The sequence below is a fragment of the Balaenoptera musculus genome, chromosome 9 (assembly GCF_009873245.2).
Source record: "Balaenoptera musculus isolate JJ_BM4_2016_0621 chromosome 9, mBalMus1.pri.v3, whole genome shotgun sequence".
In the NCBI taxonomy this organism is placed as follows: domain Eukaryota; kingdom Metazoa; phylum Chordata; class Mammalia; order Artiodactyla; family Balaenopteridae; genus Balaenoptera; species Balaenoptera musculus.
The window spans coordinates 62,195,601-62,211,064 of record NC_045793.1 but is presented as its reverse complement, the minus strand read 5'-3'; the positions used below and the strand labels follow the sequence as shown (position 1 = coordinate 62,211,064).

The following is a 15,464-nucleotide window of genomic DNA, read 5'->3' as shown; positions in this document are numbered from 1 at the left end:
TTCCAGAAAAAAAAAAAAATCTTTCCTAGAAACTCATCACCCTGGCAGAGTCTCCTTATATGTTTTCTGCCAGAACCATGTTACTGATTGCCTCTAGCTACAAGGAGACAGGAAGGTATTTGAGAAAGTGCAATGGGATAACGTGGCTAGAGTGTAAAATTGAAATGACTGTGGCAATGTCCCTTAAGGCTAGGCACATTGCTACCTGAACATAACTGGGGCTCTGTTGTAAATGACAAAGTAGGGGATGGCTGTCATGGGACAACCATTGTGTCTGCCCTGGCCCTGAGGGGATTCTGACACAGGCATCCATGAACCACATTTTAAACCAGTGGTTGTCAAACATCATCTGGTTATATCAGAATCATCCAAGGAACTTAAGAAAGTGCCAGAGGTGCACCCCTATGTTCACTACAGCATTATTTACAATAGCCAAAGTATGGAAGCAACCTAAGTGCCCATCAATAGATGGATAAAGAAGATGAGGTATATATATGCACAATGGAATACTACTCAGCCAAAAAAAAAAAGAAATCTTGCTGTTTGTGACAACATGGATAGACCTAGATGGTATTATGCCAAGTGAAATACGTCAGGCAGAGAAAGACAAATACTGTATGATTTCACTTATCTGTGGAATCTGAAGAAACAAAACAGACAAACCTAACTAAATAGGAACAGAGTCATAGATATAGAGAATGAACAGGTGGTTGCCAGACGAGGAGGAGGTGGGGGGGATGAGAGAAATAGGTGAGGGAGGTTAAGAGGTAACAAACTTCCAGTTACAAAAAAAATGAGTCAAGGGTATGAAATGTATAGTGTGGGGAATAGAGTCATTAATTATGTAGTATATTTGCATGGTGACAGATGGTAACTAGACTTATCCTGGTGATCATTTTGCAATACAGAGAAATACTGAATCACTATGTTGTGTACCAGGAACTAAGAGAGTGTCGTAGGTCAATAATAGTTCAAAAACACATGAACTCATAGAAAAAGAGATCAGATTTCTGGTGACCAGAGGTAGCAGGTGTGGGGGAGGGGTATTTGGAGGAAGGCAGTCAAAAGGTACAAACCTCCAGTTGTAAGATAAATAGGTACTGGGGAAGTAATGTACAACATGATAAAGGTAACAATGCTGTATGTTGTAAATGAAAGAGAGTAAATCCTAAGAGTTTTCACACAAGGAAAACATTTTTTTTCTATTTATTTAATGCTGTATCTATAAGAGATGACAGATGTTCACTAAACTTATCGTGGTCATCATTTCATGATGTACGTTAAGTCAAATTATTATACTGTATACCTTAAATGTATACAGTTCTGTACATCAATTACATCTCAATAAAACTGGAAGAAAAATAAACAGTAAATAAATAAATAAGCCCTGTGATTAGAACTAAGTTAGAAAAAAAAAGTGCCAGAGGCCTGGACCGCACTGATTCAGGCCTGAGCATCAGGATATTTTAAAAGCTCACTAGGTGATTCTGGTGAGCACGAGGATTGAGAACTCATTGGACCAATAACTTAGTTTCTGTGAACACCAGTTAGCAGCCTATGGAGATGGTATTAGGATACTAACAGCATTTGCCACATAGGATAGGTGTTCGGAGTAAAAGGTACATAAAGTTGCAGCTCAAGTCAGCACATAATGATGCAAAGTAAGTTTTGATCTCAGTCTACCCTCCCCTTCTGACAGACTCGTTTTAGAGACAGATTCTAGTTTTCTCCAAAGAAACAGTGCTTTTCAAAATAGTGAAGACTAAACTTGTTGATTTTGGCTACTGTACTAGCTCTCTATTGTTGCAGTAACAAACTACCACAAATTTAGCAGCTTAAAACACCACCAATCTACAATCTCACAGTTCTGTAGGTCAGATGTCCAGGCAGACTAGGGTGGGCTCCATGCACGGAGTCCCCTGAGGCCCCATTTTCTTGCTGGATATCAGCTGGGGTTCTCTCTGCTGCTAGAGGACATGCAAATTTCTTTGCACGTGGTCCCCTTTACCTTCAAAGCAGCAACGGGGTGTCAAGTTCATCCATGCTTCAGCTCTGACTTCCTTTTCTGCTCCGGTTGGAGAAAGCTCTCCATTTCTAAAGGCTCTTGTGATTACACTGGACCCATGTGGATAATGCAGGATAATCTTATTTTAAGAAATTAAACTATGCTTTATCACAACAGAGTCATGGAAGTGATATTTCATCATATTGACAGGTTCTGGGGATTAGGATGGGGTATCTTTGGGGAAAGGAGACTATTTTAGAAATTCTGCCTACTATAGCTGCTCATCCACTTCCCTGCTTAGCACCCCTTTACCCCATTGGCTCTTACCCATTCTTCGATTGTGTTATCAGCTGGCATTTAGCAATCCCCAGGTAAGTGTTCATGCAATCCCCAGGTAAGTGTCACGGACATGGAGGACAGTAGGCTAGCCTGACTTCGAGGTATCAGAGGTACCAGGCAGTCAGGCCTGGGAACTCCAATCAGACATAAAGTGATAAACAAAAGGAGACAGTTCACTCCAAGGGCAAGGTGAGTGACACTGACAGGTAAGCACCACTGGGGTTCAGAGGTAGTCACGAATGAAGACAATGTCAGAGCCAATGGCCCTGGGAGATCTCCACGACAATTCTAATCACACGGCACAGGCAGGCCCCAACTTCCCTGCCTCCTAAACTCAATTTGACTTTTCTCGGAAGCCCAAATTGGTCCAGAAACGTATTCTTTGGAGCAAAGCATAACTGGTAGTTGTCCAGAGTAACTTAAGGAGTTGTCAGGCAAGTACTGTTTTAGCTTTACTTTCAATCTTTCAATTGAGAAACTTTTCCAGTATTGAAAAATCAAAGCACAAAGAGAAAGAGGGAAAGTCTAGATACTCTTGAAAAGCCAAAAGAAAACAAAACAAAAAAAATAAAGGCCTGAAGACAGAAGCCATAGGCGAGCTTTCATGGCCAGATTTTTACCGTGATTCTGCAGTGGACACTGTGGGGTGTGGTCCGGTCTCCCCTTCATGTTTGAGGCACCTATTTCCAGCTGCTGGGAGTGCTGGCAGCTGATGGCTCTCAGCCAAGTTCCAAGAATTACCCTCAGCTGACGAGAGGTGCCTTGTCCAAGATCATGCCTTCTCCCTGGGCAGTCCTTATCCAGTGACCTGCTAAATACAGGTGTCCCAGCTATCTGAGAGCAGAGTGTTCCTACAAAAGCTTTCATAAGCTGAAATGGCATAAAGCAAAGAGGCAATTATCTTAGGACACATCTTGCTAACAGATGTACAAAATAAACTGAAATAGAGCACAGATGCTCACCGACACAGTTCAAAATTCTGGTGGCTTGATGCTGAGTGACGTTCCCTGGGGAAGGAGCTTGGCGGTGTCACTCTCCCTGCTCTGTTCAGGGTGTGTGCTGCCATTATAATGGCTCCATCACTGCAAAACCAATGCGGAATGCTATGTTCACTTTTCACCTTTTTTGTAAAAGTGAAAATCCTCTTTGGATTTCTTTGTGTTAGCAAAAACAGGTACTAATATTAGGTGTTTCATAAAAGTGAAGTGGAGGAAAGCAACTTTTGAAAAGTGGGGGGTACCTGTATTGCTGCATAACTGCCAGGCAGTCTTGCCCCAAGTAGGGCAAGACTGAAGGGCCATCCCAGTTCCAGAGTTTCCCTGAGGGGCTGGCTCAGGCCTTTGTTAGGTCTGCTTTACAGTTCAACACCTCCCTCTGCACAGACCTGCTCCCTCGACTTCTCTGTAGGTGTGAATCCCAAGGGCCCTTCCCATCCACCTTCCTGCATGCTCCTCTCAGGCCAGCAACAGGTCCTAACAAGTCCCATTAACCCTGACGATAGATTGTTCACCAGAGGTCTCCAAAGTGGATGTGTCTGTGTGTGTATGTGGTGTATAGGCACACGTGTGTGTTGCGTCTAATTCAAGGAAGAATGGGAAAATGATCTAGCAGTTTAAAACACGAGTGGAAAATAAATTTATTGAATTTTAAAATTGCATCATGAGCTTCAATTTTTCTTTTTAAAGTCTCAATTTCATCTGCCAAAAAGGGTTCTGAAAGCTAACAATGAAAAGGTGAAAAATTCAGTGGTACAGACATTGTGAATATATTTTGATTTTGTATGTTAAAGCCACATGCCTGATGTGATTTCAGCTTGAGAGCAGAGTAGATTGAAATTATTCACCAACTCATCCATTCACCACCCTGGTCTTGATCTTAGAGTGGGGAGATGAATTGAGAGCAAAAAATAAAATTACTAGTTGGAATTGTATGAGCATTATATTAAATGACTTCTAGGAGACAATCTTACATGAAGAGATGTAAGAATGAAAACAGAGTATTGGGGAAAACTGAATTACATATTTAGTTGAAAATTAGAAAGATGACATTGTGGATTCAGAGAGAGCAAGAATTATGTCTCATTCATCTCTTTATTTCCCACAGATGTCTGCAGAGAGTAGGTCATCCATAAATATTTGTTCAACTAAAAGGATCTCAGACTGTGACTTCATTACTTAAACCTTATAATTATAACGTATCTGTGTGCTGTGGTCACAGTCCAAGGGGTTTGGGCTGGATTTACCACTGACCACTCCTCTAGCCCTAATGCAGGTCACCCTGTTATGCCAGTTTTTCTTACATTTTAGTGTGTCTTGGCTCTAGAAGCCGGATTGTTTATTGTCAGATTGTTTCTGTCATTCTTTCTCACATGAAAAAGGATGTGGACTGACGGGCTTAGAATTATGGTATTAGGAGATCTGATGTCTATATTACCACACCCTAGTCTCCTGGGTGTGATTCTGACTTATATTAATGCCAAGAAAATAAATCAAATGTTTGTTGACCTTGTGTGTACAGAATAGCTTGGGTTGAACCAATAGCTTGGCAAGAATTACCTGTGGAGAGGAGAAAGAAGAAGTAACCATGACAGCTCCTAATTTTAACATGATATGCCATGGGGTGACGTTAACTTTTAATTCTTCGGTGTAAAAAGTACAGCAACTTTTAGAGAGAAAACCATCCTACCATCCTATCACATAAAGTGGAGTCTGGAGAAAAAGCATCAAAGTAAACCAATCTACTTTCTTTAATTTCATAAAAAAAAAATAATCTCACTGATGATAGTAACCGTGCTTTTGGGTTAAGTCTCTGCCTCACATTTTAACACCTTCTATTTCCCTTGCTTCACTTATTTGAATTTCAGTAATGGCAAGAAGTTTGGGTAACTCTACATCAAAAGTTTTAGATGCAAAAAGTTAAAAAGACAACCCTTTAAAGGAGATTCTGTTAAGTGAGTTTGAAATAATCTATGCAGTGATCTAAAGTTATTAAAGAGCAAATTTAGAAAATATTCTTTGTTTAGGATTTGTAAGGAGTACGAATTAGTAAAAGGCTAAATTACTACTTAATACAAAGATTCTATATTAAAGCACTAATTTACATTATTATGAGGTAATCAACTAGCCCTAAATGAGGTCATTTGTGATCTTAAAATTTATGAGCACCAAGCAGTTTTTCATTTTTCCACCCTCCTAAGTCAGTATATTATAAAGGAGACAGGATCTTGGTGTGTTTTGAAACTTCAGACTCAGGTTAAATTTCACCACTAAGTTCTGCTTCACTTGACCTCTGAACACCAGTTTTCCATTTAGTAAATCTGTTTGAGGATTTAGTAGCCTAAGAGAGTGTAAGGACAATAAAACATGAAAAGAAGTTCTAATTTGGTAAAATTATGAGAGTTTCAGGTGGAAAATAACACCAAATATCATTATTACTTAAGGATCGTAGAAAATAGCAGGGCATATATGTCTAATTTAGGATCACTAAGAAGACACAGGTGATTGACTTATTATTTCCCAACTCTTTTCTTCTGCTTCCACTTGAGGATGAATATTTGAAAGTGGCTAATTTTAAAAAGGAACATGGGGGACTTCCCTGGTGGTCCAGTGGTAAAGAATCCACCTTACAATGCATGGGAAGCGGGTTCGATCCCTGGTCAGGGAACTAAGATCCCACATGCCGTGGGGCAACTAAGCCCACGTGCCACAACTACTGAGCTCGTGAGCCTCAACTAGAGCCCGCGAGCCGCAAACTACAGAGCCCAGGTGCTCTGGAACCCGTGAGCCACAACTAAAGAGCCCACGCGCCCTGGAGCCTGCAAGCCACAACTAGAGAGAAAACCCGCCACCACAACTAGAGAGAAGCCCGTGCACCACAACGAAGAGCCCACGTGCTGCAGCAAAAGATCCCGCGTGCCACAACTAAGACCTGACACGGCCAAAAATAAATAAATTTAAAAAAATAAATCTTCTAAAAAAATTTTAAAAAAGGAACACGATATAAATGAAGTTATAAAGTAACTTCTGTTAAGTTTCAAAGCTCATTAGTATATAGTGAAGTGAGCCCAGCTGAAATAGGATCCTAACACATGTTGGAAACCCTTAATGCAGTGAGATGAAACAGGAACAGAATTCAGCCTGGTGTCGCCTCACCTGGCTTTGGCCGTTGCTGTTCCAAATGTGATTTATTTAAGAACAAACAATACAGGCTTCATGAAATACAGTGAAGTCAGATTACTGGGTATTTCCATATTGGGGCCACAAATCCAGACCAAACTCCTCTGGGTGAAGATGGCATTTCCTCTGAAGAAAGTGAATGTTTCCACTGTCAGTTTCCCAGGGGAGGGGTCAGTTCTCCAGCAGGAAGTGAAGTGTGAGAGCTTTAGACCGGGGTGAAGGGAGAGCTTCCTCATTTTTCACAGGGTAGATGTCAATTTGGCTGACACTCTAAAGATGTGGTAGTATCTGGAATGTTCTAATGGGGGTGGTTCAGCTACCCCTGGTGCCTTGGAAAGAGGTGGCAAGGAAAAGACAGCTTGGTGAGGGACAAGAGGGTCCCACTGGATCTGGGCAGCTCTCATAAATTATTCTCTGGACCTTTTCTTCTGTTATTCTGGAACATTCGGGAATGTCTGGTCTCTGCTTTGCTGTGGTAATAAGGGAGAGGACAAGTTCCTTCTTCAGGGCCAAACACGATGGTAGGAGGAAGTCACAGCCCAAGATGACAGTGCCCAAAGAAGCAGGCAATGGCCAACCAGAGGAGAATCCTCTGCCTCACTGTTTCAAATAAAGTAGAAAAATACTTGCGATTCTGTTCCTAAGATCTACCTCTGCCACAATGAGTGCCACTCAAAACCTCACAAACCACTTTTGCCAGACAAGATGCTATCAATTTGGGGTTAAAAATAATAAGGCAGATTCTCACTGGTTTTCAAGTATTTAAAAAAATGCACCCGTATTTTTTGGGGGCAGGTTCTAGAAGAAAACATTTCCATAGAAAAGAGAAAATTCTAGGATTTTGATGAGTCCTTTCTGTTAATTCTAGGAAATTTTCTCTTCCTTCTCCTTTCTGTTAATTCTAGGAAAGTTTCTTCAGCTGGTGAGAGGGAACTGAAATTCACAAAAGATATGTGATTTTTTAAAAAAGTCTTTAAAACACACCTGCTGATAGAAAATGGGGGCAATAAAAAGTCTAAAGAAACAAAAGAATTGCTGCCAATGGGAAGAAGAGGAAAAAAGAAAAGACATGGAATGAGAGAAGAAAAGAACAGGGGAAGGTTCAAAGAGCCAGAAGTTCACAGGCAAGAAGAGAGGGAAAATTCAACCAGGCAAGTAGGTTTGTAAAAATTTTTATAAACAATTAATCATTTCTATGCCTAATTTTTTAAGCATATACTTTCACCTCATCAAATAAAATTATTATGTAAATCTAAATAGCATGAAAAAGCAAGTTTCAACATTTTAAAGAAAAAATCCAACTATTAAAATAATCATACCTTTCTCTTCCTGTCTCTCACACACATGCACACACACACCCCACTGAACAGTACAGATACAAGGAAGACAGCCTTGCATAAAACTAAAGAAAAAGTTGAATCATTACTTCTGTCTCAAACTCCTTTCTAGATTTTATTACCATTTTTCTACAATCTAACAAAAAAAATAATGGAAAGTGAAATTCAACCGAAATGCTACCAGGAGTATGATTCCAGTGTTAACAGGAATAGAAGGAGGAAAGACAATTCAGTTTAAAGTTCTATAAAAAAAGATTTGAAGCTGACAAAAATCAAAACGATTAGTTGTTAGGACTAAGACACTGCACTCTAATTCTACGTTGACACATTATCTAGCAGCTCTACAAATGAGGAATTACTGTTAATCTTTCAACTACACATTCATTAGAAAACTCAGATAGCTAAAGTCCTAGGACTGAATCTCATAAAAAATAAATAAAAACAATCTGCATTTCATTAATGCAAAGTAAACAGGTATATTCAACTGCACTATACAGAGGCAATATATAGGAGAAAAAAAGTGTAAATGCCCTGGACAAATTTTCAGTCCTGGAAAAAATAAATATCAAAAACAGAATATAGGAAACACTAGCAGAAACAATGGGTGGTTCTTTTGGCAGAAGAAATGATGCAACACAAAGATAGTTTTAAGAACTATGGTAGTTAAAGTTCTAGGCAAAATACTACTCATTAATTAGCAACAAATCAAACTTATGGCAAAACAAAGTTTACTTTCATGGTTTATTAATACAGACTTATCTGGAGAATGTCAATGTGGCTTAACTCCAGTTGTTAAATGTTCATTCAGTCTTAATTAAACAATAAAGGAATTTCTATTTGCACAATCTATATTGTCAGCATTATTAGATCTGATATAAAATATGTTTGGGGTAGAGCCCTTTCCTTTAGTGAGAAAATAAATTCAACAATAATCTTGTATCCTTTCCAGGATTATACTTTCGGAAAACTTAAAATAGGTAATAAACCTGTATATATTTAGGTAAATAAATCTCTTCTCTGACATTAACTAGCAGTACAACTAAACACTACTGATTGGAAAACATGGGACTTTCTGGATATGTTAAATTGTACAACTCTGATACTAAAGCAACATGAAGTAGCATTTATCTCCTTAGCTCTTCTAAAGCTGCTTAATCAAAATGGCACTGCATGTATATATATGTTGGTACATACATATATGTGCTTGGGCACTAGTAAGTAGCATATTGGGTAGCAGTTACTGAAAATTGGGGCAGACAGGCAAGCCTCAGGGGCCTTATGAACATCTGTAATAATTTGCTTAGGAAGAGGTAGGTCAATTTTTATTCATATCCTAAAAGTCCCAGGCTGATCTAATATCAATAGACCTGGGCTTTGTATGAAATATGCCTAAAACCACAAAGTGTTTGGCCTATAGATCACATTTCAATGAGCCTTCACATATGCCCAAAGCATGATTACACAAAGGTGGGAGACATTATTATTACTATTTTTTTACATAGTAGGAGCAAAGAACTTCATAGACATAAATGACTTTTGAAGCATATAAAATGTCTGTCATTCAGGTCAGCTCAAATATTACCTCAGAGGTCTTCCCTGACACCCCACCCAGAAAATTGCTCTACCATATCACTCTTTTATTTTCCTACCACCATTCTCTGAAATATCTTGTTTCTTCACTTCATCTATTAATTTGTTTATTGTCTAGCTGTAGAATTAAGGCTCTAGGAGAACAGAAATCCTGTATATTTTCTTCACCACTGTATTGCTAGTAGATGCTGGGCACAAAAATAATTTAAATAAATAATTAGTTGAATAAATTAATTTCTCAGGGTACATGACAGATCAAAATATACCAAGAAATAGAAAAGCAATCTTTTCCTCTTTCTATAACATATATGTATACCTATACACATATATACACAGACACACACTTACCTGGACTACAGCGTAGGTGTTTCTGTTTTTTAAGGCACATTATTCAAAATCAGAGGTGGAATATTTTGTTGCTTTAAAGAAAAATAATATATGTTGCAGTAAAAATTATTTAAGGCTATTTAAATTGAATAACTTTGATGGGAAAATAGTTTAATATTTTTGGTAAATAACCCCAAAACTACCCATTAAAGACAATGTTTCTCACACAACTTTTACATCAGTTAAAAATAATCAGATAAAACAGCTTTAAACATGGTAATTTATTCTATGCAGTTTGTTTAAATCCATTGTTTAAAAATGTTCAAAAGGCACTTTAAAAAACATATTTAAAAATACATTTTTCTGACTTACTGGTGATCACTTAAAATAAGCAAGTCACCAGACATTTTTAAATCATTCATGATACTATTACCTTACATAATTTTTAAATTCCAAAACACAAACGTTCACTGGGTAATATAACACACTGCTTAGCAGTAAGATTAGTTTCCCTCTAATAATATACTTTATATGGATTATTAATTTGCAGGGCCCTGCAAAGTTATTTAAACTTAACACATATAAACTAAAAACTAGAGAGGTAAAGGAACTGAAACAGAGCATTATTCAACTCTGAAACTAGTTTCAGAGTTGGTTTCTCTAAAGAGAATTTATAAAATTTCTTATTCTAATTTGAATTAAATCTCTATTTCAACTCCAATATATAAACATAAGCCATCTTTTAAAAATCAATAGAGTTTACATTTAGCACAAAATAACCCACAGGTTGTCCCCTAGATTTCTTAAGTATGCTTCTGTCAGGCCTACTGTAAATAAGTAGAGAGATGAGGCAAATGAGGTTATTTTGTTTGTGAAAAGGGGAATTTGGGAAGTAGGAGAATCCAAATAATTTTACTTCATTTAATTGTATATCTAGCATTAGTTTAACATTGTAGACTTTTTAAGTAGGTCAAGTATCCTGAGAGCCAGCAGGCATTATTCTTAGACAAATTTTTACTTCCAATCTCATAGGGAAACCTAACGTTAATAGGTATAAAATAATGTAAGTGATACATACAAACCCTAATCACTAATAACAGCCAAATTAACCTTGTGAAGGCAGAATAAAGAGTAGTTAGAAAATGGAAGTTAGTTATCAAGGAAATAAAGAAGGGCAATAAATACAAAGCAGCAGAAATTGTCAGAGAATATTCTAAAGAAATGAAAATTTAAATGAATAAAAGGGTAGACTTGATCTAATCAATCAAATGAAGGATTTTTCAAGCCTCAATCTGGTAATAATACAGTATAATGGGCTCAAGGAAGTGAAAAATTAATACTCAAACAATTATGAAAATAACCAGTTAGTAAATTTAATGCTCGAATCCAATTACCATACTTAAAAAAAAAAAATTGGTCAGTGATTTATTTTCGAATCTTCTTACAGTAACAAAAACTCCTCTGAAGTTTATTTGAAAACAAACAATTGAACTCTGGGATAAAAATCTGCTTTGTATCATCTATGAACTTCCCACTTGAAAATACAAGTATATATTGGAGAATGTAAGATAGCAAAAGCCTGTTTTGAGACCATACTGAAATCATTTACCCAGATGACAAAAATCTTAATTTAAAAGACAGTAAGTCATTATCATCATGAAATCTGGTTTTATGTGCTATATCAAATACTTGGAGAGTTTTTTGCTTTATTAGGTCCTATAGGACAGTCAACTGATTCTTGAAAGTGATAAAATTTTGACAGTATGAATTGGCAGAAAAATATTCTGCACATTATAAAATAGTACTTTGCTACCTCTAAAATTTTTTTACTAACAATTGTGGACATTTTTTATGACATTCATTTAAGTATGCTTTTAATGAATTAATATATACTTACTAGTATTTACTGAAACTTTTCTGCCCCATTATGAAATTACTAAACTTCATATTTTACTGTGGGCCCTGATATTAGTAACTCTGAAGAAGCTAAAGAATTTTGCCAAAATGAATGATCCACTGACCCTTTAAATTATCTTTAGTCTTTTACATTTAATATAGTGTGATGTTGAACTACACTCATTTAAAACATGCTTTATCTAAATTTTTGAAAGATAACCTTACTTATGGGGCAAGTAATCCTCAGCGTGTTCCAAGGATGATTTGCATCAGAATCACCAGGTTTTAGGGGAATGCTGAATAAGAATCACCTGGAGGGCTTGTTTAAACATAATTGCTAGCCTCTACCCCTAGAGTTCCTGATTCAGTAGGTCTGGGGTGAGACCCAGGAGAGGATGCATTACCAACAAGTTTCCAGGTGATGCTGATACTGCTGGTTGGGACCACACACTGGTGGAGAACCAGTGCCCAAGGGTATCTGGTAAGAATGCATACTCCTGGGTCCCATGATAGAATCACAATTTCTGGAATTGGGGTCTTGAAATCTCTGTTTTAACAAGCTCCCAGGCAAGAGTATAATAACCACAATTTAAGAACCACTATGACAATTTGGCTGGTTAGTTTGACTACTGCTGGCCAATGTATCAGATGTCACATGCCATTAAGTAAAAATGGAAATAATGCTAATGATTAACCTCAAGGCTGACATGGGGCAAAGAAATCCTAGCTCTGTTACTTAGTAGCTTTCTGACAGTGGAAAATGACTTTAGTTTTCTGAGCCTCAGTTTTCTCATCTATAATATGGGAATAACCCCCAATTTGTGAGGATTAACACAGAGTATCTAAGCACATTACCTGGCATACAGTAGGCATCAAATAAAAACTAGCTATTACTTACTATAAGAAATGTATGAGATATTTCCTTTAATACCTGATTTGATTAAAGCAGATTTCTCATTAATTTAAAACAAATATTTACACTCCAAGGTAAAGAATAATAAGAAAACTTTATACTTAGCACTCCATACTCTGGGCCAAACAGTGTTTTTAAAAGCCACACACATATTCACTCATTTAATCCTCATAAAAATCCTGTGAGGTAGGTAGTATTATTGTCCCTAGTTTACAGATGAGGGAATTGAGGCACAGAGAGATTAAGTAAATTGCTCAAGGTTACAAAACTAGTGATGGAGCAAGAATTTAAACCCAGGCAGTCTGACTTCAGACCCCAGGATTCATCACAATGTTGATTTCCTATGAATCAATTTTAAGGTTTTTGGATGTTTATGGCAAACCATTTACACTTCTAGTACGGAAAAGTAGCACGTATGGACTGCAAATAAATTCCTATCCATACCAAGGTAAAGAGTTGTTCAAAGAATAGAATGAATGCCTTGAAATTTTGGCAGATGATATCATCATGAAAATAACAAAAAACAATTCAATTGGTAAAAACTGGTGTAAGTTTTCACTATGTTGACAGAGTAATCCATAATTAGCCACTAAGATGAACATCCTCTCAAATATACAACCGAAAGAGGTCATGGTTTTGCATGTTTTGGCACAATAAATATAAACTATTTAGCTAAGCAGCAGAATCAATGGCATGACAACCACATAAAATTAGCATAATGATAAAACATAAGAGAAATGTAAATTATTTGTAACATTTAAGATAATCTTATGGAAAGTCTGTGAAGTATTCTGTTATGATACACTCAGATGATATTGCTAAAGACAACAAAAATTTAAAATTTTCTTTCCTTCCAGAAATTCTTTAAATAGAGGGTCACTAAAATTAGAATGAAACATTTATGAATGTGTTTTTGATGACAGTCTTGAACGGGTCATCAAGACTGAGCTCTCTTACAACTGTCCACTGGCAAAACAATCATCCCCAAATAAGCCAGCATCAAAATTCAGGCTGTTATTCGTAAACTAAGTATTTGGTCTTTTAATATCTGACATATTTCAATTTGTTTAAGCACTCTGCATTTTTTAATGTTTTTAATTAACTCTGGTCAAAATCTCACAAATTATTTTGCCAGTGTAACTAACAGCCATCTCAGAGCCTGAAAAATGAATCTCAAAACTCTGCTTTAAACAAGTTATGAAAGGCACAAACAAGTCCTCATCTCTCAACAGGATGAGAATGAAAGGAACTATAATTATGTAGTTGGACAGTTTTAAATAATCAGTTAAAAATGTTACTTAGTGATTCCTGAGAGTAGCACTAATATAAGAAAAGCATTCCCAAATAGCATTACATTTACTACTTATTAGTTACCCATAATTAACAATGGGCAAATTTGGGAATAAAATATTAAAAAATGCATGTTTACAGAATGCTATTAATACTTTCAGTAAATAAATATTAATAGTTGAGAATGGCATTCAAGAATGGTTAAACATGTTTAGGAAAGAGACAACGGGGACTCAGTAAAAGATTAACTATTAATTAGAACCAAGTATATAATACAGTCAAGGCCCATGATAATTTCAAAATGTGGTTTTATTAATGCACTTTAGGTCAAGTGCTATTCTTAGTCTACCTTATTCTGGAAGAAATACTGCCAATTATAGTCACAGCAAAATTTTCATTAGACAAAAGTTGCAAGTGTGTGTGCGTGGGGGGGGGGTTGGTTCATTTATATCATACTGCAAATATAAACTCAGGCTTTGAGTTTACAAACAACACTGAACAACAATATTTCCTTCTAAATTTTCTTTAAGGCAGATCTGTGTAGCATCGTGTGTGGGTTACTAACAATGGTGCAGTGTAGTTTTAGCAAATTTAACTGTTTTAGTTTCTCAGTGAAAATAATACATGTGGTCAGGAACAGGCAACAAAATCTCTTCTAGTTCCTCTGCCTGGCCACCATTTTAAAAACACAAGTTTTTCATATACGTATATATATTACTGTATCAAAACACATTTCAACAGACTTCACAGCTCACTTAAAGCTTCAGTTTACAGTCATTCATATGAAAAATTTCTAATATGGAATGTTCACTTAGAAAGAATTCCTCACTGGGATTCCAGTGTTCTATATCAGAAATGGAGAAGTTCTTCTTCAGTGCAATGTTAGACATTTTACCTCTGTTCATTTATGTTTTTCTTTCAAGGGCTCCTGATTTACTTTTGTATCTTCATTTTTGTATGTTTGACTTATTTCCTTTAGCATCTTCTCAGGGAAGGCAGGTTGATATCTGTATAAATAACCATATGGACGAAGATGATAAACGAGGTATTCTAACTCATACATAGTTGTAGGATCAACATAGTGAAAAGAAACTGCAAGATCAGAACAGCAACCAGGACCCTGAAAAAGTAGTGGAAACAGGCATTATTAGTAAATAGCACATTGTTAACATACAATATTCAAATACTGATAAAGGAAACACTAATTTTAACAGAATCCAAGCATTAAGGCTGGTAAAGTAAAGCAGAGGCACATTATTTATTAGACCTGTGAAAGAAACCAAGAGTTTTCAGAGTTCCCAATGATTTAAAATCAAACATGAAGTTGCTGAAGTATATCTAACTGAAACAATATTCTCTCATGCCCTATGGATTAGCAAAAAAAGAAAACGCTTGAGACCTCCTCAAATAAAAGGGTCAGCTATACAAAGGATAAAGCTCTATTTCTCCAAGTTTTGCTTTCTCTTCATAACTTTCTCACTATGAAGTTTTGCTTGGCTCAGCCTCAGAAAGACACCTTTGGAACATTCAATGACTACAAAGTCTTGCCCAGTATGTGTCTGCAACCTAATACTTCATCGACACATCAACCC

General features: G+C 36.6%; 1 protein-coding gene across 2 annotated transcripts in view; it reads right to left on the bottom strand.

Moving 5' to 3' along the window:
• Positions 1-10,576: 10,576 nt before the first annotated feature.
• The window catches only part of C1GALT1 (core 1 synthase, glycoprotein-N-acetylgalactosamine 3-beta-galactosyltransferase 1), a 41,862-nt gene continuing 36,974 nt past the window's right edge, over positions 10,577-15,464 (bottom strand). For both annotated transcript variants that reach the window (XM_036863971.1, XM_036863970.1), the window contains one exon: positions 10,577-14,992. In XM_036863971.1, coding sequence (XP_036719866.1) covers positions 14,774-14,992 — 219 coding nt within the window. In that variant the 3' untranslated portion in view covers positions 10,577-14,773. The remainder of the gene's footprint in view (positions 14,993-15,464) is intronic.